The sequence below is a fragment of the Castor canadensis genome, chromosome 2 (assembly GCF_047511655.1).
Source record: "Castor canadensis chromosome 2, mCasCan1.hap1v2, whole genome shotgun sequence".
NCBI classification, from domain to species: domain Eukaryota; kingdom Metazoa; phylum Chordata; class Mammalia; order Rodentia; family Castoridae; genus Castor; species Castor canadensis.
The window spans coordinates 24,837,623-24,861,536 of record NC_133387.1 but is presented as its reverse complement, the minus strand read 5'-3'; the positions used below and the strand labels follow the sequence as shown (position 1 = coordinate 24,861,536).

Here is a 23,914-nt window from a genome sequence, read left to right as displayed (position 1 = left end):
TATCCCTAACCCTCTTCCAGCAGCCTGAGTTTTGGAATAAAACCTGAAATTTCGGACAAGGGAAATTGGTAGTGCAGGTTTTTAAGTAACAGTTCTGGAGGCATCCCTGCAAAATGGAAAGACACATAGACCAGCCCTGACTAATAGTTCCCAGGTCTACTTATAAGTGCCTCTGTGATCAGTGGTAATGTGACAGCCAAAACTGTCACTCCTTGTTGACAAATAAGCTGAAAGAAATTCTGTGGATACCAAATGCATGGTCTATGGTTTCAAAGTTCTCAGTTTATCCTTAGTTTCTTGTTACTTCTCCAAGTTTCTTTTCTATTTGTTTTTTCCTCCCAGATTTCTTCCTCCTTATGACAAATTCTGAACATTCGGGCCTATATTGAGCAGATAGATGTCTGTCTTCCATTCTGCTTGGGTGTGGAAAAGATCATGAATTGAGGTTTCTTCTGTTGATTCTTTGCAGTCTCCACAATACCAATTTTTCAAATCCTGTCTCTGAAAGTAAAGCCAGATAGAGCCCTAGGCTCAGCAATTGGCTTTAGATAGATGCCAGAGAGGACCTAAGTGTTAGCCTCAGTCCTACTCCCCATGCATCAGTCTGCCCTTTCCCCTAGGGATAGGCAGAAAAGAACAAAACCTCAAAATTAGCCAGTGGTGGGGATTTCTGCCATTGTTGGGGACAGTACTGGTTGACTAGGCTCACAAAAGAATAAGTTCTCTTAAAAAAAAAAAAGTTCTGGAGCTGTCGACCCTACAGTTCTGACTGCTTAGGGGGAGAGGGAGTAAGAAGAAAGGTAGATAATGAACTCTTTTTTTAGTAAGAAACCCAATGGGCTGTGCTGTGGCAGGTTTATCATACTAAAGCAGTGATGAGCTAGGCGTGGGTTGTGAATTTTAATGCAGAGTATAAATTTTTAAGAGTTTAACAAATTATACCCTGAAAGAAAGTTCTAAAGTCAAATAGTTTTAGGGCTTCAGCCAAGGACTTTCTTGGAAATTTACATCAGTTCAATTCTTTAAACCAAGGGATCTCAACAGGTGATTTTGCTCCCCAAGGGAAATTTCTCAATATCTAGACATTTTTGGTTGACACAACTAATGGGAGGATGCATCTCTGAGAAGCAACCAGGGATTCTGCTAAATATCTTTAAATGCATGGGACAGTCCCTAATTTTTCAGCTCAAAATATCAATAGTACAGAGTTGAGATCCTGTGTTATACAGGAGTGTGTCATACAAGAACAACCAAAACTTGGCCTTACTCCCCAAGAACTTATACCACATTGGAGCAGAATGGGAAAGGGAAGATGGGAGGGGTCAGCATGGAGATGTTGGAGACCAGGGAAAAGAACCCAGAAATCTCCAAGGAGTGTCTCTCAATCCTGCCTTGATCTGTCATCTACACTAACTAGCTGAAGGAAGAGTAAGGGAGAGAGAGATGGAAAAAAAAATGGAAACCAGACACGATGTTACACACCTGTAATCTCAGTACTTCGGAGACTGAGGCAGGAGGAAGTTCTCAAAACAAAACAAAATGGGGAGGAGTTGTTCCTAAGACATATGAAGAGGGATTAATTCCTTTGGGCCCTTGTTTGGAGGAAATAGCGGGAAGTGCTAAAATTTTGGATCCCAGCAAACTTGACGCCAATACCACTTGGATAGGTGAGGAGGGTGGAAAAGTGGCTTTTTGGAGAAGGGAGTGATCACTAGAATTTTTTTAAGAGCAGTCGTCAACCAAGAGAAGTTTCCTCCAGAGAACAGCAGGCCCAGCACAAGGAGACAAGACACGATGTGCCTTGGGAACTCCAAGGAGTTCTCTGCCTGTTTCCTCATCAGTAATGGATTCGTGAAAAGTCGCTGTTGAGGAGCGGTGTGACATGGTATTTACAAAGCACCTAGTGCCCCGTGCCTGGCACAAAGCACAGTTCAACAGCCCCCCAGCCCCTTCCCAAAGCAACTGAGTTACGAATAGTGTCTTGGTCGCATCCATTTCCTTTAGCCTGCTTGCTTAGGGTTTCCAAGCAAGCCGGCCGAAACTGCACGCTGCTTTTTAGATAAATTCAGGAGAGAAAGGACCACACAACCTCCACTGCCGCTTAGAAGGGTCGAAGAGAGAGGACGGAAGGAAAGGGCTGGGAAGCGGGCGAGGGTAGCGCTTGCTGTCTCTTCGCACCACGAGGAAAGTGACCCCAGAGCAGAGAAGGGCAGATGACCAGGGATGCCAGTGAAGTAAAAAGCCCCCCAACCCCAGCCTTCAGCTCCCACTCTCCCAAAGCTTCCAGGGAGGGCGAGCCCCTTGTTTCCTGCGGTGGCCCTGGCTACCCGGCGGTGCCACTCTCCCCTGCCACCAAGCAGGATGTGGGACGCGTACCGCAGCCAGGATTTGGTGGTCCGGGTCTGCAGTGGAACAGAGGGCGGCGACTAGAGCTCCGGGAAAAGGTCGCTATTCGGAAGAGGGTGAAAGCTGAGGGACACCGAGAGAGAAAAAGAGCCCGCCCGCCTGAGCTGAGAGTCCAGTATTCTGGATGTGGAGCGGGAAACCAACCTAGGAGTCCCAGGCCACCAGCAACGCTGCGGGAATTAAAAACGGCAGGGGAAATATTCCTTGAAAGAGCCCCCACCACGCCAAGTCCCGCTCGAGCAGCCAATCGCGACGCGGGGCGGGGCCGCCAAGAGTGGTCTCAGCCAATAGCGATTTCGGAGGCGGGGCCTGGCCCAGGGCGCGCGGCGGTGGGGTCGCCCCGGGCAGAGATCACTGAGCGGCTGAGCCAAGCCGCTGACCAACCTCATGGAGGACCCCGCGGCGCCGGGGGCCGGGGCCCAGCCAACCAATGGCAATGGCAACGGCAACGGTAACGGCAATGGCAACGGCGGCAAAGGGAAGTCGGCGGCGCCCAAGAGCCGGGAAGCGTTCCGCAGCCAGCGGCGGGAGTCGGAGGTGAGGTTCCTGCAGGGCTTCAGTTGGGGGCCAGGAGAAGCCCGCGGGCGGGAAGCGGCGGCCGAGGTGATTTGACCTCGGCCGCGGAGCCCCGATGTCCCCGGTCGCCTCTCGGGGCCGTCGCCCGCAGGGGCCGCCGCTACTGGACCGCGCTCCGCAACCCCGACCCTCTCCGCCGCGCGTCGCGGGTGTCAGACCCTCTGGCCCTCCCTGCCGGCTCTGGCAGCCAAGATGTACGCCGCCGCGAGCGGACCCGATACTTTGTAGCGATTTATGTCACTTGGTCGCTGCAGTCCCCGAAGCCGGCATTCGGACCCCGATGTACACAGCGGGACTGGCCGGAGGGGCAAGAGGCCCGAGCTCTGCCGCGGGGTTCTCCATGACCCCGGCAAGGGCCGCCGCCCTCGCGCTGCAGGTCCCTTGTCCCCGGGAGGTGGCAGCCGTTTATAGGGAGCGTGTTGGCGGACATCGTCCCTTGCCTGTAAGGATTAAATGAGACGCGATCGGGCATGGGGCTGTACGGAGTGGCGGTGTAGATGGAACTGTCCCAGGATACAGCTAGGAAAATGACTATTTGGGTCTCTTCTTCCTCTTCTAAAAAAGAAATCCTAACTAGGACGATGAAAGGACTGAATTATTGTCACTCCCCCACACCTTCACCCAGCCAGCTCTCATCAGCTAGCCAAGAGTAGAATTGTATCTGAGTGGGGATCAGCAGACTAGACCAGGAAATGTCACATGGGGAAGGGTCTGGGGATCATCCTACAGGGGAAAAGAGGCAGAACTAACCTGCCCAACATCAGACATCTGGCAGACCCCATGCTTCAGGGTCCATCACACCAGGTTTTGAATGCCCATGTTGTGTCTGTTTAGCTTTGGGCAAATCTCCAAACGTCTCTGAGCTCCAGTTTTTTCATCTGTAAAATGGGGTTAACGCTGCCTACCTTACAAGGTTGTGATCAATTCAGAGTGAGATAATTGATTACAAAATGTTTAGCCCAGTTCAGGTAATTAATTGGTCAGTGCACAGTAGCCCTTATTACTGCATTACTGTTACTGTCATCGTCATTAAGTAGCAGAGGTGGCACTAGAAGCCAGGTCATTGCCTTCCCAGGCTAGTTTACCATTTAAATAGTATCTCCCAGTCTCCAACAGATTTCATGTCTGCTTCCTGTTTTGATAAAGAGTAGGAATCATCTGTTGTTTTGTTCATTTTTTTCTTTCTTCCTCCCTCCTTCCCTCTCTTCTTGCTTTCTTGCTTTTTAATTTTTTTTTCCTTGTGCAGCAGATCAAACCCAGGGTTTTGCAAATGCTAAGCAGATGCTCTACCACTGAGCTTATACTTTCAGCCCCTATTTTCTAAGCATAAAGGAGGTGAAAAGATTGGTGACCCAAAGTCACTGCCTTGCAGAGGCAGAGCTCAACACCTCCTGTCTCCTGGATCATATCCGTCACATTATCTGCTCTCGAAGGATTTGCGCTTTTAGGTTACTCTGTGCCTCCTTCCCCCACAGAGCCATTGTTCTTGCTCAGATGGTTTTTTTGGGGAGGGTGTCATCCATTAATTCAAAACTTAGTTATTGAAGCCTTTCTATTTGTCAGGCACTGTTTTAGATGCTAGGGATATATCCGTGAATAAGACCGGGTCTTTGTGGAGCTAGCATTCTTGTAGAGGTGGGGGGACAAACAACATGCCAATAAATGAAATAATTCCAGAGGGATATGTTCTATCTCCCTTCTGAAGTGAAAGGCATGTTCCTCAGCCATCAAGTCTTCCTTCAGGAAAAGCTCTAGTAGTACTTTGCATTTGCCTGTGAGCTCAGTGTCCACACTCAGCTTCCTACTTGCACCACAGTTTACCTGCTGATTTTCTGCAGTTGCACTCTTCGTGCCTGGAAGTGAAGAGCTGCAGTAATCATCTCTGTCTGGGCTCATTGCCTACAAAAGGGCTGGTGGAAAGATTAGCTTTGCTCTACCTTCCACTGCAGCACCGTGTACCTGTCGGGACCTGTCACTGTTGTATCCAGGTGCCAGATCTGCTTTTTCTTCCCTCCCTCTTTTTGCTTCCCTGTGGAAGACAGTCCTTGGGGGAGATGATTTTCTTTCCCTCTGTGGTTTCTAGAAACCTGCTAGAAAATACTATTAGCATAAGTCAAGAGAGCATCCTCGTACATCACTGTTTCTCGGGGTACCGTTGCCCTCCCCAGTGGCCCAGTGTACGAATAGCCCGCACACCAGAAAAGGAAGCTAAAGGGACAGTGCTTAATAGAAAAGAGTCATGCTGCCCGGCACTGGGGCGCCTGCTGTCATCCTAGCTACTTGGGAGGCTGAGGCCTGCCACAGGCAAATAGTTCTCAAGACACATCTCCAAAAAATAACCAGAGCAAAATGGACCGAAGTGTGACTCAAGCAGCAGAGTGCTGACTTTGCAAATGTGAGGTCCTGAGTTCAAACCCCAGTCTAACAAAAAAGATTCAGCACTAGCACCAAATAAAGAAAAGAATTCACCCGTATACCTCTTTTAACAGATCTTCTGGTTTACTGGTTCTCAAGGTCCTTGACAAAGTTTTAAGTGGTCTATGGCAACACAAGGAAAATTCAGGGTATTGAAGTAAGTTTTTCTAAAATTTAGTTCGATATATTAAATTCAAAGGATGTATACAATTTATTTCTTTTTTTTTAGGGCTGTATACAATTTAAAAATAGTGTTTTCAAACTGTAGAGAGCAACCTGTGAATGGGACTGACATTTTTTTAAAGAAATTGAGTAGTAGAAAATATCAGTGCATCACGTATAGTAAGAGTAAAATATTTCATTAAATTTTTGTTCACGTGTGTGTGTGTGTGTGTGTGTGTGTTGGGAAATGGTGTAAAAATGGTGTAATAGTTTTTGTCATTTTTCCAAAAACTTTGAAAACAGTTGTTAATGACTGTTTTTTTGTTGTTGTTTGGTTGGTTTTTGTGTTTTGGGGGTATTTTTCTTTCTTTTTTGAAATACATGTTTTAAAAAGATTAAGTCCTTAATCAGAATAAAACATCAACGAATCCTATGTCATTTTCCACCCTCTACCTTGTTTGTTTTTCCTACCGGTTCCTTTAATCCAAAAGTCTGGAAGTCTTTGCTACAGTGATTTAAACATGATTGGCCTTATTGGCAGTGTAAATTGGTAGTGGCTTGGGGAAACAATGTGTTGTGTACAAAGAGCCATAAACACCTCCAGAAGATTTCTGTGTTAATTCTCCTTGTAAAGATCTATCCTTAGAAAATATTCCAAATACTAAAAAAATTATAAGAGTATTACAACTTCATGCATATAATAAAGAAAAATTTAAACATCTTCAATGTTCAACAGTTGAGAATTTGTTAGGTAAACTGATAGATGTCTCTCCATTTATACAGCCATTTCAAGTGGTTGTTGTAATAATATAAGAAAGTCTTTATAATAAAATATTAAAACTATAAGTGGAATAACCATTCATACATTGTGAGACCATGTGTTAGGTGACATGCTCAGTGCTTTTCCTTTATTTAAGCTCATTTAGTCCTTACGATAACCTCGTGATATCTTATTTTTATCCTCATTTTACAGATAAGAAAACAGAGCACATCATTTTCCAACAATTCCCCAATTATTCAGAGTTAGTGTGCACCCCACCAAGTTAAGTGCTCAGTCCCACAAGGCCTCTCTCACTTTGGATACCAACCGCAAGTGGATCCCCGGGTTATGTGCATTTCTGCTGCCAACTACAGACTCAGGGTTGCCATGACCTACCTCCTTTTAGGTTTGATAATTTGCTCGAGTGACTCTTGAACTCAGGAATGCATGTACTTATTACTATCACTTTTAATAAAAAAATATATTATGACTCAGAAACAGCCAAATGGAAGCGATACATAGGACAAGGTGCTCTATAATCATCTGTTTAGTCATCAACCCAAAAGCTGCCTAAGTCAATGTCTCAGGGTTTTTATGTGGCGTTTCATTGCCTAGGCATGATTAAGCTATTGACCATTTGACTGAACTCACTCTGTAGGCTCCACCCTGGGGTGGTACCCAGTTATATCCTCAAAGCACATACTTGGTTTTCTGGCAGGGCCAGTACCTCCCTTGAAACTATCTGGGGACCCACCATGCATCATCTCATTAACATATATTCTGGTATGGTTGACAGGGGCTCATTTTGACTACCACTCCTATCAGAAAGTTCTAAGGGTTTTAGGAGCCTGTGCCAGAAACCAAAGACAAAGACCAAATATATTTTTGATACTACACTGAGGCACAGAAAAGTTAACTTACTCATGATCAAACAGCATGTGACAGAGCTGAGATTCAGATTTTTAAAAATTCTCATAAATGTATACTAGAAGAAAATGCCCCCCCCCCAAAACTTAAAGAGATTAAGAAGTAGGATTATATTAAATGTATTTTTTCCTGCCAGTACTGGGATTTTGAACTCAGGGCCTTGTGCTTGCTAGGCAAATAAATGCTCTACCACTGAGCGACGCCCCTAGTCCTAAATAAGGATGATACATATATCATAGGAATTGAGCCTCTAATGCAGTCCTGAAGTTGGAGAATATTAGATGAGAAACTGCACAGCATGAGATGTGTCCCAAATCACACAGTGCATTAATGACAGAATTGAAGCTAGAATCCAGTTCCCCTCTTTTGTTTTTGTCCATCTTATTTTTCTAGCGATCGGCTAGATTCTCCTCTGATCTGGGTGTATGTAGATTACATGTAGGAAGAAATAGCCACCATATCTCTTTACAATCCTGTATTTTACCCAGACATTCTGATTCTGTGTAGCAATCCTTAGCCCCTCCTTGCACCGAGCCTCAAGTTTTGGCTTGGAGGAGTGTACCTCTCAAATGAAAGACCAAATGGGATTTTCTACATGGGTCACTGATGTAACCTTGACCTCCAGTAGAGGAAGAAGATGAAATGAAGGTATAATCTTCCCTTGGCAACCCCTTACCAGAAAATTTCTCCCTTACAGGGCTCCGTGGACTGCCCGACTCTGGAGTTTGAGTATGGAGATGCAGATGCGCATGCAGCAGAGTTGTCAGGTAGGAAGTACAGTGGGTCAGTAGTGCTTGGAAGACTGGCCCAGGGGGAGAGAGAAGGAGCCTTGGATCTCCCTTGACAGCTCCTCTGGTCTCAGCAAGGAGCTACTGAACAAAGCTGTTCTCTACTTTCCTTTTTCTTCTGCCCTGCAATGGTAAATATCTCTTTGTTTGCTTTCACATTTCCTTCTGTGAATTCTCCTTGGCTCTGGTATTCTTCATTCTTTCATTCTGTCACTCTCTTGCTCACCCTTCTTTATTTTCTTTTGATGTACTGAGATCAGTTTTCTCTCCACCTTCTCCCCATTACTTTCTCTCTCTCACCCTTTCTTTCTCTCTACCCCACCCCCCGGCCCCACATCACCCATATCTTTGCATGCTCATTCTTTCTACCATGCTCTATCCCATTCCATCTCTCTCTCTGCTTTGTCTCCTCCATCTCTGTCTCTTCCTTCCCCTAACATCTACCCCTTATTAAAATCTTAGCAATGGCTGAGGAAAACTTTTGCTAGCCAAGCAAGGCTGGCCATGTCACACGCATCTATCATATATAGATGATGTAGCCATGATCTTGTGAGTTGGGGTTAAGTAACCTATTTTTTTTCAGTCACAGGCTGCTTCTCTGTCTGGGTTTTTAGCTTAGGGTAAACGTGATTGCCTCATATTAAGGGCCTCTATGTTACATGTGCTATGAATGCTAGCTATTAATAAACGAGCTTTGGGTGGAGATGATGTGAAAGTTAAGTATTCTGTCACATGGAAGTGACACTTTGAGACATGCTTTTTCAGAGAAAAAGACAAATATTTTAAAAGAAGTTCTGGTGAATAAGCACAGGGAATAAATTTTGTGATGAGTGACATGGAAACAGAGAGCTAAATTTAATAATGAACAAAGGATAAGAATCTGAATCTGAATATATGTAGAGAAAAAAAAGAAAGAGAGAGCAAGTGAAAGACAAAAAAAGAGATGAACAACCCAACAGAGCAGTGGACAAAGGGCAAAGGGCTAGCGGAGTGGCTCAAGTGGTAGAGCACCTGCCTAATAAGCATGAGACCCTGGGTTCAAACCCCATACCACAGGAAAAAAAAAAATTGAAAAAAAAAGGAAAGAAGGAAGGAAGGAGAAGTGAACAAAGAATATGAACGTGATTGATAGAAAACCAGGTAGTCAGTAAGTATGAAAGGGCATGTATGAGGCCCTGGGTTGGATCCTCAACATTAAATAAATAAATAAATAATTCAACTTTATTAGTTAATGGGGAAAGCAAATTAAAATAATGAGATATTATTTCACAATCATCAGAATGCAAAACTTAAAAGCCTAACGAGTACTTTTCTACACTGCTGTGTACCACAGTATAGGGGAGCAGAGTATAAAATTGGAAAGCAGTTAGGTCACATCTAACAAAGTTGAAGACATGCACATATTGTGACCCAGTAGTTCCACTCCTAGATACACACCCTAAAGGACCTTGCACTTGAGCACAAGGCAATGTACAAAAATGTTTATTGTGGCCTCGTTGATAATTGTGAAAAACTTAAAATAACCTTGGGCTGGAGGCAGAGCTACCTAGCAAGCACAAAGCCCTGAGTTCAAAACCCAGTACCACCAAAAAAAAAAAAAAAAAAGAGAGATTTTGAAAACAACTCAAAATGACCATCAGTAAACTAGCATATCGTGTGGTAGGCTAACATAGCACATAGTCATTAATATAATTAATCAAGATCAATAAATGCCGAAAACAAAATTGAAGGAAAGAAGCAGTGACAAAAAGCATTTAGATGATATGATGCTGTTAAGATTAAAAACTTCTAAAACAGAATGGTATTATGGGTTGTTTACAGACACATCATATGCAGTAAAAGTGCAAAACTTACACGTGAAGGATACATACCATTTCATTACAGTAGTTCTCTCTAGAGAAAGCAGTACAACTTGGGAGTAGTCTAAAGCAGACGATGACAAATGTTAACATTGGTTTATTTGGTAGAAGATACACAAGTGCCTTAGATGTATTCTGTGTTTACCAGAATATGGAATTTCATTATCTGAAATCAAAAAATAAGAACAAAACCAAAGTTCACTTTTCTGACTGGGCTTCTGGTACTCTGCTCTTCAAAACAATATTCACATTCTCCACTAATGACTGGAGTATTTAAGATTCAGAGATGGAATTTGAATCTGCTCACCCCCAGATTCTGGAAGTCGGAACTCAAAAAGCTCTGGCTCCCAGAGAAGGTATTCTCAACTTCAGACAAGTAGCCGGAGCGCAGTCACTTTCTCTTTCTGAACCATCTCTGATCTGGGGGAAGAGAGTTTCTAGGTAATCTATTTTATCACCTATTGCCTTTTTGCTTTTAATTCTTCACCTTCTGTAAGACTAGGGTGCAGGTTGAAGGTTCTGGAGTGTGTGTGAGTGTGTAAAGGACATTTTTATTCTCATTTTTGTATTTAGAGACTATGATCAGTGAAGTTAGATTTTTCTGGGCATAAACAGTCCTTTGGCAACCATAGCTGCCTTCCTAATGGTTCATTACTGCCTCTTCCCAGGTGGCTGTATGTAGGAACCTAAATTTCTATACCTTTCGAGGAAACTTAGCAGGGAGAGAATGAACTGGTTCCAGCCCTGAAGAGCAGTCTAGCATGTGTTTTTTCAGCCCTTTCCATGGCTTCCTGAACAGCATGAGAATCTTGCCTCTAAATTTCAGGAGTTGTAGTGCCTTCCTCTTTTCTGGGGAGAGCTCCAGCCTAGTTTGACAAAGCAGAAGGGGTTGCAGCCCTCAGAGACAGAAGTGATGACATTAAGCCCCCTGTGCTCCAGCCCCCTTCCTGGCCCTTACCAAATGCTGAAGCCTGCCTTCTCTGCTGTAGCAGCCAGCTGGCAGGAGGAGGACAGGTTTGATGGTTTAATCACCCCGGGACACAAGTGGCTATTTTTAACTGCTCTGAAAGGGAGGAAGCTGGCTCTGGATTGAATTGGACACAGGAATGTGTTGGATGCTTCAGTTCCTTCATGCCACCCTCTCTATCCCAGGCCCCTTGTTTAAGGTCTCCTGAATGTGACTCTGTGCTGTCTTTCCTACTACAGAATTGTATAGCTACACTGAGAACCCGGAATTCACCACCAACCGGCGGTGCTTTGAAGAAGATTTCAAGACTCAAGGTGATCCCAGACCATTACTCACAGAGACATGCTTCTTCCCTCTGTGGTATCACAATCTGATCTAGTAAAAGGCGAAAACAAAACTATTTGGCTAAATAGTGTTCACTTCTTGCATATGGGATACAGCATTCCCTGTATCTCAAGTGAGAGGTGATGGGGTGGAAGGAAGAAAAGCCTGAGCTGGGGTCCTTTCTCTGGTATAAAGGTCAAGGAGAGCAGAGAGATGGTGAAGTAAGGTGGTCCAGTGCCTGCTATCTGATGGAATCCTGGGCCTAGCCTAATCCTTCACATTAGTACTTAACCTCTGCCTCTAACCGCCCCACTCTACTAGCTAATTTTATGTGCCCATACTGTGAAACCCTAGATCTCTGTTTCCTTCCTGGGTCAGTGGCAACTCAATGCAATTCAATAAATGTGTGGTGAATATCTTTTGTATCAGAGATGCGGGAAGCAGGAGTGAAGGTAATTTACTTTCCAAAGAGGTTATCTATTCTGGTAGCAGTGGGGAGGTGTACATATCCAAGAGGAAAATGCTAAGTGCCAAAGAATAGTAAAGAGTATGTTGGGGGCAGACCTTTTGCTGGGGCATTAGTGTGAAAGAGGTCGTCTTGTATTGAGCCTGTAAGGATAACTAGGAGTTGGATGTGGATAGAGTAAAGCCTTCTAAGGAAAGGCAGACAGACAGGACAGAACAGGCTACGTGTGGAGGACAGAGGGAATGTTGAAGATGAGGCTACAGAGTGCATTCAGACTAGAACACCTTGGTCAGACACAGACCATGCTTCTTTTCCTGTCCCTCATTTGTTCTTGGCTAAATAGGGAAAACTTTGGGCTAGGGATATAGTTCGATGGTAGGTACTTGCCTAGTATGTGTGAGGCCCTGTGTTTGATCCTCAGCACAGCAAAGAAATGAAAAAATAAGAAAAGCTTTTGGAATGAATTTGTTGGGAGGCCTAGATCAGAGGTGGGTATGATATCAGGGACCTTTCCAGAAAGGGGTGCCAACTTTGGATGAATATGGCCTTCTATTCCTAGTGCAAGGCAAGGAATGGCTGGAGTTGGAAGAAGACGCCCAAAAGACCTATGTGATGGGACTTCTGGACCGGCTGGAGGTGGTCAGTAGGGAGCAGCGGCTTAAGGTGGCCCGGGCTGTTCTCTACCTAGCTCAAGGTGCGTGCCCACTCTTTCTAGCTTGGGAGGGAAGTAGGACAAGGCAGACTAGGAAAACAAAGTCCCCTGCCTCTCAAGAACAGATCTTGTCATTGCTAGGAGTAGTTCATGCTTGTGAGGAAGATGAGGAGATGGTGTTGGGTACTGTGCTGGATCCCTCAGCATCTGTCTTTGTCTTATCAGGCATGTCAGGATTTCTTTCTTTTGGCAGTACTGGGGTTTGTACTCAGGGCCTTGCATTTGCTAGGCAGGCACTCTACCACTTGAGCCATACCCCCAGACCTTTTTGCTTTAGTTATTTTTCAGATAGGGTCCCATGTTTTTTGTCCTGGGCCAGCCAAGAGTACCTCCAACCATGGTACTCCTACCTACACCTCCTGTATAGCTGGGGTCACTACCGTGCCACCATGCTTGGTTTATTTGTTGAGATGGGGTCTTGTTAATTTTTTTTGCCCAGGCTGGCCTCAAACCACAATCCTCCCAATCTCCACCCACCAAGCATCTGGGATTACAGGTGTAAGCCACCATGCCTACTTCACCCTTTTTTTTTTTCCTGGTGTTACTGGGCTTTGAACTCAGGGTCTTACACGTGCTAGGTAGGCACTCTACTACCTGAGACACACACACACACACACACACACACACGGCCCTGGGATTTTTTTTATAGGGTTCTTTTTTTCCCTAACCTAAACATTAAGTACATATGAAGATTAGCAAAAGAGTCAGCGTCCCACAAGCTGAGCATAGAGACTTCTGTCATCAGCTGTGGCCTAGAGCCAACTGAGGAGAGGCAGGGATATGCCACAGACTCACACATGTCCCTCTGCATGGTTTCTCATTGGCATTTTGAAGGTTTAAGCCAACATAGCAGCAGGAGGGGATGTTGTGAGTAATTTGCAGATGATCAGAACTAAATGAGATCAATTGAGGAAAACGTCCCAGATGAAACCTGTCAGCCAGGTGTTGGAAGGGAAATGATACAGCCTACCTGGAGTTGTGAAAATAAGACTTGGGATCATGAATGTGAGCACTGCTGATAAACCAACTAGTTGGGAGCTAAAAAAAATTGTAAAAGAGAAAAGATAAATGAAGAGGACACATGGTGAACATTTGGTGAAGGAAAGAAATAAGAAATAAGGTGGTGCCATTCTCTTGAGACTGGTGCTCTGGCCAACTTCCAGCTGTCAATACAAAGATCTTTTGCCCAAGCACTTTCTCTGCAGTCCACATAGGGCAGTGAGGAAGTGTAGGGAATAATTAATATGCTCATCCTCATTAAATGCCTGAGGATTGAGAAAATGAGTAGCCTGATTATCTCACTTCTCTTGAGATAACTCCAAGTTGTGTGTTTTTTATACTGTTTCCAGAGCTTTCCCTGGGATTAAACTCTTTTAGCTGCATTCTCTCCCCTATCTCACTTCCCAACTTTTCTACTGATAATTACTGGGATCAGTTCCCAAATGCGCTACTTGCTTTTGAGCCAGTACTGATCTCAGGACCTTCTTCTGGGGGAACCCAAACATAAAACGGGTTATTGATGAGTACATTGGACCTAACCCTGGAGACTACCTTTTCCCTCCCCTGACTCATTTGAAGTTCTCAGGGACCCTGCCCTACCTCTGTCAGCTTAATTATTGGGCAAGGTGTTAGAGGAATGTGTTAAGGTAGTGGGACAGGTTGGAAAGAACTGGGAGACCTGCTCTCCCACCTCAACCCCTATGGCAACTGTCTGGCCCTTTAGGCACTTTTGGGGAATGTGACTCAGAGGTCGATGTGCTACACTGGTCCAGGTACAACTGCTTCCTGCTCTATCAGATGGGGACCTTCTCGACCTTCCTGGAGCTACTCCACATGGAAATTGAGTAAGAAGTGTTGGGGGAGGAGTAGCCCTAGACTACTGTCTTTCTTGAAGGGATCTCATGTCCTATGTGGGTTTCCTCAGTAGAGACCCCTGGTAGGAACTGGGTCCACTCACACCTCCACTCAGTGCTCACTGACATTTCCCCTCCATCCAGCTGTGTTTCCTAATGTTGTATCCTCCCTTCCTGAGGCTGAGCTCACAGAGGGAGCTTCTACTCCAATTATAGCTTCAATCCAGGGCTTCAGGGGCCTATCCTGACTGGTTCCCCTTTTCATACAAGCACCTTCTCAGCTCAGCCTAACTCTGGAATCCATGGAAAAAAAACCAAAACTGTTCTTCCTTTATAAGCATGACCCAAGGGGAACAGGACCAGTTTCTGTCATTGTGCCCAGTTCCTTCTCTCATGGGTTATAACTCTAGAGGTGGCCTCACCTGCTGCTACTATAGTGACCCCTCACTTTGTATCATGCAAAATGTACTTAGATACAGCAAAATGTGTTCATTATTCATCAGGTATTGCTTAGCATCTGTTTTGTGTCTAGCACAGTACTAGGCACGGTGGGGAATCACAAGAAGAATGGATACCACAGGCCCTGCCTTGCCTGTCTTCGCCATGGATGAGGGTTTGCTGTGGTGAAAGGGAATTCTGTGGGTTTCTTTACCTCGTATCGGTTTCATTAATAGCTGCATAGCCAGGGAATGGCAGGTATTCCCTGTGTATGATAAATGAGGTTGGAAAGAGGCCTTAAGGTTTCCTGTTCTTTCCCTCCTCCCCGCGGCAGCAACAGCCAGTCCTGTGGCAGTGCCCTTCGGAAACCAGCTGTCTCCATTGCTGACAGCACAGAACTCCGGTGAGTGGGGCTGACTATGGCTTTGGGACAGCGGCATGATTAGGACTTCCCATACCACTGGGAAGTTACCCTCTAGCTCATCTCTCTGAGGTTGGACTCCCACTGAAATCGTCCTGGAGGTCTCTGACTATGGGCTGGGAACCTCTTGTGTCTCTTCTGTTATCCCAGAGTGCTGCTGAGTGTCATGTACCTAATGGTAGAAAATATCCGCCTGGAGAAAGAGACAGATCCCTGTGGTTGGAGAACAGCTCGAGAGACCTTCCGCACTGAACTGAGTAAGAAATGACATTAAAGGAGGGTAGGGATGTAGTGCTGACGGAACAGGGGAAGCAGATCATCCCTTCTTTGAGGACAGAGATACTGGGTGGCAGGCATGGTGGGCTGGGCTTGATTGCCGCCCTGGGTCTGTGATATAGGACCAGTCACATAACTTCTCTGTGCCTTGCTTTCCTTGGTTAGAAGTGAGGATAGCCATCCTTCTCCCATTCTGTCATGAATTCCACATGAACTAATTAGTGAAATCACCTTGAAAACTGAGCTCTGTTCAAATGAATATTAGTGTAGTCATCTGATAGAAATAGGATACGAAGGCCTATAAGAATTTAAAAATATATTTGTTTATGTAAATAAATAAAAAGTTAAGTATGATCCATGAAATATCTTGAGTTCTTTAGCCAGCCAGAGAGCAACATCTTCATTATTGTCACTTCTAGTTTGGCACTGACCCCAAAGCTTCACCCTAAGCTCTGGGGGCCAAGTCATTTTACCTCCATAGCCTCCATCCTGCCCTTGAGGGGCTTCCCTCTGGGGGCTCACTGTGCCTCCTTCTCAAGACCAAGCACTTGGGTCCTGCAGGGAGGTGAGTGCCTTTCTCAGTTTGTCTAGAATCGGGGATACAGGGGCAAGGTTTCAGCTGCTTCATCCTTACTTTCTCACTTGGCTCTCTTTGTACCCCTAGGCTTCTCCGTGCATAATGAAGAGCCTTTTGCCCTTCTGCTCTTCTCCATGGTTACCAAGTTCTGTAGTGGCTTGGCCGCCCACTTTCCCATAAAGAAGGTTCTGCTTCTGCTCTGGAAGGTGGTCATGGTGAGTGGCTGATCTTCCCATTCCCATCTCATCAGATCAGCAATGCCTCACCTCGGTTTCTTCCAGTCTGATTCCAGGAACTGAAGCTAGGTGGTAGAATAGGACAGCTAGCAAAGAGGGGCAACAAGGCTGTCCTAGAGACATCAGATGTTCTGTGTCAGAGCAGGTTTCTGTTTCTATTGGAGACACCACTTCGTGAGTTGGGAGTGTCAATGGCACCATCCCCCTGACAAAGCTGATGTTTCATGGAAAGAACACTGGCTGAAAGTTGGGAGATCTGGCTCTGCTGATACTAAGGAACCTTAGGCAACTCTGTGCACATGTTAGTTTCTCTAGTTATAAAATGTTGGGGTTAGTGCCTGCCCTCTCTCCAGATAAATAGAAGATATTTTTTAAAAAATTAAGTCCTACAACTGGAGGTGTGGCTTAAGTGGTAGAGTGCTTGCCTGGCAAGAACTAGGGCCTGAGTTCAAACCCCAGTACCACCAAAACAAAACAAAAAAATGAAGTCCTAGCCAGGCACCACTGATGCCTATAATCCTAAACACTCAGGAGGCAGAGATCAGGAGGATTGCAGTTCGAAGCCAGCCCAGGCAAATAGTTCTCAAAAATACCCAACAAAAAAAGAGCTGGTAAGTGGCTCAAGCTATAGAGCACTTGCCTAGCAAGCATGCAGCTCGGAGTTCAAATCCCAGTACCACAAAAAAAAAAAAAAAGTCCTTATAAGCATATAGTTGCAATTTCGTTAATTAGCATTCAACCTGATCCTTCATCCCACAGCCCCCTGTGGCTCTCCTCTCTGGCTCCCATCCCCCAGGGCTGGCTGAGCATACCCTCTAGGAGGCCTCATGGGGAACTGTCTCTTGATAGCAGAAGTTGAGTGACTGGAGGCTCACAGCATCTGAATGTGCCCCTTAAAAAGGGAGATTGTGCCAAGCATGGTGGCACATACCTGTAATCCCATCACTGAAGAGGCTGAGGTAGGAAGACTGCAAGCTCTAGGCCAGCCTGAGCTACATAGTAAGACCCTGTCTCAAAAAAAAAAAAAAAAAAGATTTTTTTTTCCTGGTTTTGGTTTGGTTTGGTTTGATTTTCTAGTGGAGGCCTCCTGGAGTCCCTTTTTCTAACTTTTGCTGTTTCCAGCCCTGGGTCAGTAAATAACACTTTATTCTGACCCTTGAGCTCCTCAGACTGGGTTGATAACATTTGCACCTTCCTGTTTATCTACTTCCTTACTTTTACTCAGGAGGGGATCTGAGGATACTGCAGATTGTGGCTCTTTTTTTTTCATTCATGTTTCCTCTGTGACTTCTCTCCCTTTCTTTCTCTTCTCTGGCCCTTTCCTTTTCACACTTTAGTTTACTCTTGGTGGATTTGAGCATCTTCAGGCTCTCAAAATACAGAAGCGGGCAGAATTGGGACTACCTCCACTGGCTGAGGACAGCATCCAGGTGGTGAAAAGCATGCGTGCCGCCTCCCCGCCCTCTTACACTCTTGACCTGGGGGAATCTCAGCTGGCTCCGCCACCCTCCAAGCTACGAGGCCGCCGTGGTTCTCGAAGGGTATGGACTAAAGCAAATAATAGTTTTGGAATAGTGAGTGGCTGGCCAAAAATCAAGACTAAGCTGCTCTGGGTGTGACAGGTTGGCCCTGTGACCAACATGAAACCTTTGAGTCTGTGCTTTGGCCTCTGTGACCCAGCCCTGACAGGCTCCTGGGTTGTCCTGATGGAGCACTGTGATGCCACATCATATAGCCATGTCTTGCTTCAGGATCATCGGCCTGGACCTCAGTGACTGGAATTCCTTAGCATCCTAAATAGCAGTTAGGGTGGAATCCTCAGAATAGGGATGCTGAACAAGGCGCCCAGCAAATCCTTGTGCCTGGGGTGAGACACTGCTATTTTCTTAGCAGCAAGAAGGTTTACTATGAGCCAGCCATACTCCTGTCTGTCTCTGGGCTACAAGCTTACATCTGAGAGATGACTGGGTAGGATTCTAGGTATACTGTACAGCCATGAAAAGATCAGAATAAGATACACTGAGACTCAACCACGCTCTCCTGAACTCATCTGCTTGACCTACCTGAGTTCACCAACTAAAGGTAGCAGGGCCAGATAATCATGCTCAGTAATCCAGTCTATATGCAGTGTGATTTTTGTAAACTTTTTTTTGGTTATTCTTGTTTTCTAAAGTAATTCTTAGTCATTGTAGAAAATGTGGAGCAAATATAAAAGTGTGACAAAAAGAGAAAAGGAAAATCACCCACAATCTTAACAACCAGAGACAGTGGCTGTTAACTTTTTGGCCTATTTCTGTCTAATCTTTTTTTCTTTCTGCAACAAGATTTAAAATTCCAAACTTGCTTCCCTCTGCCTAGCAGCAAGCTTCTCTCATCCTCTTCCTCAGTCAGCCAGCTGGTGTATGCTCACAGAAGGCAAACTAATTGAATGTTCACCTAAGCAAAGCATAATTAGGAAGGAAAGTGCTAGCAAAAAAAAAAAAAAAGCACCAGTGCTTTCTGAAAGCTAAGTAACTATGACTTTGGGACTATCTATGCTCTGCCCCCAGGCCACTTGCATGGTTGTAGAGAGTGCTTATCCTAGGATGGTACCCACTTGCCTGTAAAGTTTAGGTGGGAAATGGGCTATTCCTACAGGAACTGAGTTCCAACTCCATGTTCCCTGAAGTCTGGAAGCCTGTGGGTCGGGGCTGGCTTCAGATAAGGATGGCCAAGGTAAGATCTCTGTACTTTCCTCCCCACCAGCAACTCCTCACCAAACAGGACAGCCTGGATATCTACAATGAAAGGGATCTCTTCAAGACTGAGGAGCCAGCCACAGAGGAGGAAGAGGAGTCTGCTGGTGATGGAGAACGAACCCTGGATGGAGAGTTAGACCTGCTAGAACAGGACCCTCTGGTGCCACCTCCACCCTCACAAGCACCCCTCTCTGCTGAGCGGGTGACCTTTCCCAAGGGCCTACCCTGGGCCCCAAAGGTCAGGTAGGTTTCATAGCATCAGGGACCCCCAAGCTTTGGGGTTGTAATCACGGAAGGCCCAACGTTCATTAAGCTGACCTGGCAGTTAGAACTCCTGGTCTGAAGTTCCTTCTGTTGACTGCTGTCTCCCCCACTGCTCCAGCCCTCCCAGTCAGGTGACAGGAGCCCTGAAAAGTTCTTCCTCTCAAGGTTTGTTTTTCTTCCCTTCTCTGGGATTGGTCTCTCCACCATCCTTGCAGACAGAAGGACATCGAGCACTTCTTGGAGATAAGCAGGAACAAGTTCATCGGATTCACCCTGGGGCAGTAAGTTACTGGATGATCAAAACCGGCTCTAAAGTAGTTCCTAGGGGGCCACCCTCATGAATCCCTCCCACTGGCCTTTATAAAACCTGGAAGGCTTTGTTACTGGGATTTTGCCCTCAAAAGTATCACTGAGGCCGGGTGCCAGTGGCTCACATCTGTAATCCTAGCTACCCATGAAGCAGAGATCAGGAGGATGAATCGGTGTTCAAAGCCAGCCCGGACAAATAGTTCTCAAAACCCTATCTCAAAAAATACCTAACACAAAAAAAGGCTGGTGGAGTGGCTCAAGGTATAGACCCTGAGTTCAAACCCCAGTATCGCAAAAAAAAAAAAAAAAAAAAAAATCACTGGGATATATACGCATTCAAGTAGAAACCTGGGATACATACACCTTTAGGTAGAAACCTGTCACTCCAAGATCAAGTGAGTGCCCCAGGTGCTATTCATAGGTCCTCATTTTTCTAAACATTTCTGTGTATGATTGTTATTTTTGTGTCCTGAAGCAAGATAGGGAACCTAGAACCTTACAGAGGAAGGTCTGGGATACCAGGGTAGATGCCAAAGTGGCATAGTCATTCTGACTCCAGGATACATAGTAGCTTTTTTTTTTTCCCAGTGCAGGGGATTAAACCTAGGGCTTCATGCATGCTCTGCAAGTACTCTACCATTGAGCTACATCCCCAGCCCATGTTCTCTTCTTTTGAAGTTTATCGTCTGGTGTTTCTGGTCTTTCACAGGGACACAGATACCTTGGTTGGATTACCTCGACCCATCCATGAGAGTGTGAAGACCCTGAAGCAGGTGAATAGGGTGGGCTCTCAGTCTTCAAGAATAGAAAACCAACAAGGCAAGTTGGATTACCAGGATCTCTCCTGCAGGCCTTTTGGCCAGTTAGGAAAAATCAGGTCTCTCTACTTATCTAGTTTCCTACATAAAGATAGATTTTTTTAAAAAGTTTTTCTTCCTTCCTTTCATTCCTTTTCTCTTTTTTCATCCTTCCCTTTCTCTTCCCACTCCATGCTTCCTTTCCTTTCACTTCTCTCTCCCCATAGATCCACTAACTTTCAAAGGCCCAGGATTGAGTAGGAGTCACTCTACATGCATTGTGTGTATGAGCACAAAGAGTATGGACTCCATATACACACACATGCACATCAGAATTCTAAGGACAATGGTGAAAGAGCAAAGGCCTGGCCTTAACTTCCCCTTGCACTTTGTTTGAAGGTAAATGCTTAGATATTTGCAGCTTAAATATGGAAACATATAATACACAGAAACACTGTTTGTGAAGCACTTTGTTCAGTACTGATGATGCAGAAGTGAATAAGACTCCCATCTTCAAAGAGTTCATGTCTATTTGGAGTGTCAGACCCATAGCAGAACATTTCCCTGTCAGGAAGTAAGAGATGGGCACACGTGTAATTGAGGCCTCAGCCCTTGTCGATGTCTTCTTACCTTTGCCAGCATAAGTATATCTCCATCGCAGATGTGCAGATCAAGAATGAAGAGGAGCTGGAGAAATGCCCCATGTCTTTGGTGAGCCAAGGGGTCATGCACAGGAGGAGGGAAGAAGGAATTCTGTCACATCATGTGTGTTTTCACTGATTCAGCTTTTTGGGCTCTTACTGTGTGTCATCATCAAGATGAAGGCCCTGCTTTTGTGCTTATTAAAGTTAGAGAAGAAAGATAATAAACAAATCTATCAAAGAATAATAGATTCAATGAAGACAATTTAAATAGGATGACATGATAGAAGCATCCGTAGACTACTATGAATTAGGCATTCAGATTAGTTGACTTCTGAGAAGGTGACATTTAAGCCAAGATCTAAGATACACAGAAAAGAGCCAGCCATAGGAGCATCAGAAGAATAGCATTCCAGGAACAGCCTTAACAAGGGGAGAATAGGCACAGAGTGTCAGAGGTAGTGAAAGAAGGTTGATGTGACAAAACACAGGGGATCAGGTAGGGCTGTAAAATTGAATCAGAGAGGTGACCAGAGGCCACTGCAAATAGAACCTGTAAGCAAAGGTAAGGAGCTTGAACTTGATTCACAGTACAAAAGGAAGCCTTTGGAGATTCTAAGTAGTGACATGAACTGATTTGTGTTTTTAAAAACCACTGACTACTTTGTAAATATTGGACCAGAAAAGAGTGGAAGCACTACTAGGCGTGGTGATATATACCTGCAACTTCAGCACTTGTGAGTCTGAGGCAGGAGAATTGAGAGTTAAAGCCTGGACTACATAGTGAGACTCTGTCTCAAAAAATCAACAAAAAATAGTGGAAGCACTGACCCATCTTGAAATAGTCCAGGTGAAAGATGGTGGTGACCTAGCCTAGGATAGTAATTGTGAAGATAAGGAAAAGTAAATGTATTTGGGTTATATTTTGAAGGTATAGCTGACAAGATTTGCAGTTCAGTTGGATGTGACTAGAGAGGTGAAGAACAGAATCAAGAACAAGTTCCATCTGCCACCATGGGGAGGAATATCAAGAGTCCTGCTTTGGTCATACTAAGTTTTAGATGCCATTAAGTGCCCCACGCAGCGCTGCCAAGCAATTAGATACACATGTCTAGAGTTGTAGGGAGAGGGCTGGTTCGGAGAAATTTGGAAATCATTGATTTATAGACAGCGTTAAAATCCATAAAAGTGACTGAGAGAACCCCTGGAGGGAGTAAAGATAGAAGAGAATGGAACCCAGGGCGAAGCTTTGGGACACACCAGAATATTGAGTGTGAGATAAGTCAGGGAAGAAGCCAGAAGAATAAGAAAAACTCTTAAGTGAAGAGGGAGGAAATCCAGGAGCCTGATAAAAAGCAAAAATGTTTTTCAAGAAGGAACTGCTGGGGGTGTAGCTCAAGTGGTAGAGTACTTGCCTAACGTGCAAAGTCCTGGGTTCAATTCCCAGTACCCCAAAAAAAAAATAAAAGAAATGATCAGCTGAGTAAATGCTGCTGATAGATGGCACATGATTAAGAACAGAGGTACCCAATGGATTTGGCAACATGAAGAAAACCAGTGACCTTGGAAAAAGCAACCACAAGTTGTGGGGTTGAAAGCCTGATTGGAGTATATTGAAAAGGAGTGTCAAAAAAGGAAGTAGACAGACAGCCTACATGTTATGTGAAAAGTAGAGAAATGGGATGGTAGCTTAAAGAGTATGGAGGGTCATGGGAGAGTGTCATCACTGAGAGATATGAGCATATCTCTAATCCGGGAGAAGGGCAGACTACAAGATTGATGTGTTCCACAAAGTGAAAGGGTATGGTACCATGAGCCTAAGTAGAAGGTTGGCCTGTGATCCAAGCATAGGTGGTTCATTCTGCATGTCAGAAGGCAGGCAGAGACTCTGGTAGATCTGGTGTTAAGAAGATAAGGTATGTCTATCTAATTGCTTGTTTTCTCTGTGAAGTGTGAGGCAGGATCAGCAACTGTTGAGGGGCTGTAGGAGAAAAGGGTGGGTTTTAGTAGAAGGAAGAAGTTAGGAATTAGGCCTTTGGGGGAGTAGGAAGGCACTTGCTAGGATTACCAGGCTCTGTTGAATGTCCGTTTAAGATTTATGTACATATAAGTAGCAACTGAGTTGTGTGGAACAGAAGAGACCCAGTTACTTCTTCCTGCCTCTGGGTCTCATGGCAGTGACCCTTGCTCTGAAATAGAGAGGCCTCTAGGGAAGAGGGATTACATTCACCAAAGATATCAAAGAGGCCTAAGTAGCCTCTTGAGCACCCACCTTGATAAAGGGCTTAGTTGGGGTCATCAGGAGGACAGACACATGCATGAAGACCTTGGCCAGAAAGGAGAAAGTGATATTACTGGAGCTAGAAAGAGGGGAAGGAAATAGTTTCTGCCTACCTAAAAGCTTCCTTGCTATTACTCCAGTTTCACCAGCTATAGATTGTTTAACTCCCTTACTAACTCTCCCTATTGAGCCACCTACCTCTCCTTTCTGGCTTACAGAGCATTCTAGAGCTCTTGATTGACCTCAGATCAACACCATAGGATATGCCTCTGTGTGGGGTGTGTGTTCCAATATCCTAGGTGTACCTGTAGCTTAAATTAATCCCATGTCTATCTAGAATGGTTCTGTGAATGTGTCCAGCAAAATAATGTTCTGAGTAACTCCTAAGTGGGAGTTCTGACTCCTGATCCAGCATGCGACATGTAAAGAATAATTCTAGATTAATTGTAGATAGTGGGAAAACCAGAATCATAGATTATTGGGACTGGAAGAGGCCTCAAAGGTTATCCATACCAGCCCACTGATCCTGTTGAAGAGGAAACTAGGACTCAGAGAGGGGAGGTAACTTATCCAAGGTCATATAACCAGTTATTAGCATCCTAGGATAGGATGCTATCCTGGCTCTGACTCCCTGTTTAGTGCTCTTTTCATGCCACCCCTCATAATCAAGAAAATGTAGCCTGTGGTCACCTGGAAAGTAAATCTGCACAAACTGTGTGTT

The 23,914-nt window shown here is 45.0% G+C and overlaps 1 protein-coding gene across 1 annotated transcript in view; it reads left to right on the top strand.

Annotated features, from left to right (window-relative positions):
- The first annotated feature begins 2,732 nt into the window (after window positions 1-2,732).
- The window catches only part of Strip2 (striatin interacting protein 2), a 42,570-nt gene continuing 21,388 nt past the window's right edge, over window positions 2,733-23,914 (top strand). Inside the window, exons 1-13 of the mRNA XM_020159978.2 lie at window positions 2,733-2,943; window positions 7,944-8,013; window positions 11,100-11,174; window positions 12,210-12,344; window positions 14,086-14,206; window positions 14,988-15,056; window positions 15,225-15,331; window positions 16,015-16,142; window positions 17,501-17,704; window positions 18,909-19,144; window positions 19,381-19,446; window positions 20,184-20,247; window positions 20,911-20,982. Coding sequence (XP_020015567.2) covers window positions 2,794-2,943; window positions 7,944-8,013; window positions 11,100-11,174; window positions 12,210-12,344; window positions 14,086-14,206; window positions 14,988-15,056; window positions 15,225-15,331; window positions 16,015-16,142; window positions 17,501-17,704; window positions 18,909-19,144; window positions 19,381-19,446; window positions 20,184-20,247; window positions 20,911-20,982 — 1,497 coding nt within the window. The 5' untranslated portion in view covers window positions 2,733-2,793. The remainder of the gene's footprint in view (window positions 2,944-7,943; window positions 8,014-11,099; window positions 11,175-12,209; window positions 12,345-14,085; window positions 14,207-14,987; window positions 15,057-15,224; window positions 15,332-16,014; window positions 16,143-17,500; window positions 17,705-18,908; window positions 19,145-19,380; window positions 19,447-20,183; window positions 20,248-20,910; window positions 20,983-23,914) is intronic.